This window comes from Setaria viridis, chromosome 9 (genome assembly GCF_005286985.2).
Source record: "Setaria viridis chromosome 9, Setaria_viridis_v4.0, whole genome shotgun sequence".
Classification (NCBI taxonomy): Eukaryota; Viridiplantae; Streptophyta; class Magnoliopsida; order Poales; family Poaceae; genus Setaria; species Setaria viridis.
The window spans coordinates 43952505-43957030 of NC_048271.2; the positions used below are offsets into that span (position 1 = coordinate 43952505).

The 4526-nt window shown below is 41.8% G+C and overlaps 1 protein-coding gene across 1 annotated transcript; it reads left to right on the forward strand.

Annotated features, from left to right (window-relative positions):
* The first annotated feature begins 399 nt into the window (after window positions 1-399).
* LOC117837116 (F-box/LRR-repeat protein At3g26922) lies at window positions 400-4156 on the forward strand. Its single transcript, XM_034716700.2, has 5 exons — window positions 400-840; window positions 1313-1419; window positions 2421-3260; window positions 3351-3503; window positions 3584-4156. Exons 1-5 carry the CDS (start codon window positions 789-791, stop codon window positions 3977-3979), a joined length of 1548 nt encoding a protein of 515 aa, XP_034572591.1. The 5' UTR covers window positions 400-788; the 3' UTR covers window positions 3980-4156.
* The last annotated feature ends 370 nt before the right edge of the window (window positions 4157-4526 follow it).

Genomic DNA, 4526 nt, shown 5'->3' on the forward strand with positions numbered 1-4526 from the left:
ACATCGAATGTTCCGATACTAATTAGGAGGACTAAACATAAGCTAATTATAAAACTAATTGCATAACCTTGTGCTAATTCGTGATACGAATCTATTAAACCTAATTAATCCATCTTTAGCAAATGGTTACTGTAGCACCACATTGTCAAAATATGGACTAATTAGATTTAATAGATTCGTCTCACGAATTAAACTCCATCTGTACAGTTAGTTTTGTAATTAGACTATGTTTAATACTCCTAATTAGCATCTAAACATCCGATATGACACGTGCCTGCATCCAAACAGGCCCTTAGAAGCTTTTAGGGGTGTGTTTGGTTTTTTAGGCAAATTTTATCTAGATTTTAGCTCCTAAAGTTTGTTTTTAGGAGGGGTAACCAGGGTCAAAGCCTAGATGTTTGGTAATAATAATACCAATAATGATAATGGTAGCTGTTTCGTGGAGTTTGCTGGCAGTGCCGACGCGGTTTCTTCCTCCCTCTCTTCCGCGTTCAGCCGTTCAACCGTGTTGGAATTTGGATTGGATTCCAGTCGAAATTCAGGAAGGGATGAACTGAGCTCGTTTAGGTTTCCAAATCCCAAATCAATCCCCTGAAACCCTCACGGCCTCACCCTCCACCCCCAACAAATATACGGAGGGGGAGGCAGAGAGAACACCGGGAGATTGATTGTTGCAAGAGCAGATCTGATTCCGGAAGGACTAGGGAGGTATGCTTGCTTGATTTATCGTCTCGTTTCTGCCCCCTTGACCTAAGACAGGCATCGGCCTCCTGGATCTCATCCGCCACATGTCCATGGAGCGGCAGCCGGACCGCTGGCGTCGGCAAGTCCAAGCCCCTGGTTAGCAGCCTCGTCCTCCTCCTCCTCCTCCTTAGCATGTGTTATTTCTGTGCATGCCCAGCCGCAGCGGCTTGTTGCAGTCTTAATCTCTTAGCCAACAATCAATCCATATGGAGAACCAAAAGGAAGTCTTTTTTAACGGGTGTCTCTAGCGGTTTGGATGGATGGATTAGCCAATGATAATTACTAATTGTTTGAGTGGCTAAAGCTATCTACCAATCTCCTTGTTGTTTCAATGTGAATCTGAAAAAAAAGGTCTTCCTTTTGCCGTCATGTAAGTAAGACCTGAGATGAGCCTTGGGAGCGACAAGATCAGAGGCGATTATCTAGGGTGTGTTGATCGCTTTGACTGATGGTTTCCACCGCTTTGTTCCCTTGGCTTGAACTAGATTGACAAGGTCGGGGGGTTCATACGTAGGTGTGCTTGTTATGCTGCTTTGTGCCTTTCATAACCATGCATGTTATCCTGTAGATGGGTTGATTACTTCACGGGCTAAAAGTAAGGGCTCACCCTGCTTGCAAGATGATGATTCTCAGAGTGGTGAAATACAAATATATTCAGGACCAAGCCTTCCAGAGGTATGACATGACATTTTGATAATGGGAGACCTTCTACAAGTATATTTAGTGATTACTGCTTGAACTGACAAATCACTTAACCCATGCTCACTAAATTGATTATGGTCTGATATTTTAGTTCTGTGATCTCCTTCAGTCCTGCTGCATCGATAACTTCACTTTTTTCCAACTGTGCATAATTAATTTTCCAGTGCACATGGTTCTCCTAAGCATAATAATGTTGCAACCCTCTTCTGTCCTTCAATGCACATAAAAGCTTGAATTTCTTAAACTTAGAGTTTGTAAAATTACCATCAATGATGAGGACTTACAGTTAATCTCCATATCATCTATAAGTTCCTTTGAATGTATAACTACAAAAAAATATTGATTTCTAAGCTGGTCATAGGTCATGTCTTTGTAGTGCTACTTCCCATGAAGTCTATTAAGTGACTTTTTTATATCTGCATTCAACCATTGCAGACAATACATTGTAACTTAGGGCTGCATATCCTAGGAGAACGGCATGTTTCCATCTGATCAGTTTATTAAGATTTATGGCACATTCTTTTAGCTTTCAAAGCTGTTCAACTCTACTATACGACTGCATTTGCTGTTCAAATATTCAGATGCATTGTTACCCTGTCCAGAAGTGCATGCTCTTTCTGTCCAATCTACCATCAACTAGCATGGTAGTGTACAACAAAACATCATCCCATCCATCTTAGTTGGCACAAATGCAAAGAAATCAGTATTGTTGGGCATTACATGTCTGATTTGGGTAGTAACACATTCTAGTAGTAAAAATGAGGTGTGAATGAATTTTGTAGCAGCTAATCAGCTCTGGTTGCCGATAGTGTTTTTTAAGTAACCACCAAAAACACTTTATGTAACAATGCACATATCAGGTGAGTTACATTGTTTCTTCATATTTTGTTCTTTCCCTCTTGCATCTGAAATAATCGTTTGCCTTTACAGTTCTAACTAATACTGAGCTTCTCTCTCATGGCCTCTGCCTGCAGGATATCTTGTGCCATATACACTCCCTGATGCCAATGAGAGATGCTGCCCAAGCTGCCTGTGTGTCTCGCGCTTTTCTACATTCCTGGAGAAGCCATCCCAACCTTGATTTCAGTAAGAAAACATTGGGATCGAATAAAAAAACATATGGAAATGGTGAGGTCGCCAGAGATTTCTCTAGTAAAGTTGACCACATTCTGAGAAAGCACTCAGGCATTGGTGTGAAGAAACTCAAGATTCATATGCCCAAATTTTGCAATGCAAAGGATTCATGTTATCTGGACAGTTGGCTTCAGATTGCTGTTATACCAGGAATTGAAGATCTTGTACTAGCACTGTCATGGAGAGCAAAATATAACTTCCCATACTCACTCTTATCTAATGGGAGTGGAGACTCAATACGATCTCTTCATCTTGCCGGTTGTTCCTTCCGTCCCACATCTGAACTTGGTGGGTTAAGGACCCTAACAAGACTGCATCTTCGTGATGTCTGTATCAAGGGGGGCGAGTTAGGGTCCCTTCTTTCTAGTTCTTTGACTTTGGAGCAATTGGAAATCATGTATTGTGATGGGATTGTTTGCCTGAAGGTACCTTGCTTGCTGCAGCGTCTCAGCGACCTAAAGGTATTTGAATGCCGCACGCTTCGAGTGATAGACAGCAAAGCTCCAAATATATCAAGATTTTCCTTTACTGGAGATCATAGAGTTAAATTATCACTTGGAGAAGCATTGCAAATGAATAACCTACACATGTACTTCTCTGGCGCAGTCCATTACGCTCGTGTTGAACTTCCATCCAGCATGCCAAACCTTGAAACTGCTACCATATATTCGGCAAGTGAGGTATACTCTTAATTTTGAGTTGACTACCGATGTCCATACACTACAGGAGTCATACCTTGGAGTATTAAATAATTTGGCATCTTTATGCAGATAGTTGATACACCAATGCTGCATAGCAAATACGCCCACCTCAAGAATCTAAGTATTGCTCTCAGAGCTTTTACATTTCCTCCGACCTATGATTATTTTTCTCTGGCCTCCTTTTTTGATGCCTGTCCCTCGTTGGAGATTTTCTTGTTGGATGTAAGTTGTCGTGATTCATATTGCATGATATTAATAGCTATCACAGTGAAACAATGACTATAATTTTTTTTTAATCCTAGGTCTCACAGCGAAAGATGGAGCACGTCTCAATTCTTGGAGATCCATCAGGTCTGAGACATTTGCGAGGACAGCACCACCACAAAATCAAGAGTGTGAAGATACTTGGATTCACGTCTTCAAAGAGCCTGGTTGAGCTAACATGCCATGTTGTTGAGAATATTACATCTCTTGAGCTACTTACATTGGAGGCCCATCAGAGTACTGTTAGGTGTTCTGTGCCTGCTCACAACTGTCGCAAGTGCTCTCCACTGCCCATTGATGTTCTCATGGAAGCTGAACGGGCACTCTTCGCCATCAGGGCATTCATCGAGCCTAAAGTTTCCTCCAAAGTAAAGTTGAATATTGTGGAGCCTTGCCGCCAATGCCATGCTGCTGAACTTGCACGTTTAGGATAATTGATTACCATTAGTTTTTGTTTTTAGACGTGCCATGGCTCCTTAAATACATTGTCATAAGTTTCCTCAGCGACTTGTGCTGTTATCTCTGCTTCATCGTGCTGTTCGGTGTTTAGCTCTGTACTATAACATTATATTCTCACAATTCGGTAGTGGAGTACCTTTTTTGTTTGCAAATTTGCGAGTGCTGTCCCCTTCTCTCTTTATAAGAGAGAATAATGACACAGGACATGAACAGGTTGGATGAGACCTTGGTTGAAGCCATTGTTGTTCAGGCGCATGGGCCTGACGAAGGTCACAGCTCTGTGACAACTGTCAGATTTCGAGACTGAGATTGCTGCAGGAATTGCTCATTTCTGATGAATTATTATGCTGCAGGTACGGTGCTTCCGGTTGTTTCTTTTTTTTTCCTGCTGATGGCGCCTACTTACCTGTGCTCAGAAGTTACCACAGAATTTGAGCTGATGGAAGCTCGTTGTATGAACTGGGCTCTGAGTTTTGGAACTTAGATAAGTATCAGTGGAGTTCCAGTATCAGGGGAGAATTT

Bases quoted from the DNA above. Each gene is read 5' to 3' on its own strand.
- LOC117837116 (XM_034716700.2), top strand. From the start codon at position 789: ATGTCCATGGAGCGGCAGCCGGACCGCTGGCGTCGGCAAGTCCAAGCC. The intron at 841-1,312 runs GTTAGCAGCCTC...GTTATCCTGTAG, and splicing joins TCGGCAAGTCCAAGCCCCTG to ATGGGTTGATTACTTCACGG. The intron at 3,261-3,350 runs GTATACTCTTAA...ATCTTTATGCAG, and splicing joins CCATATATTCGGCAAGTGAG to ATAGTTGATACACCAATGCT.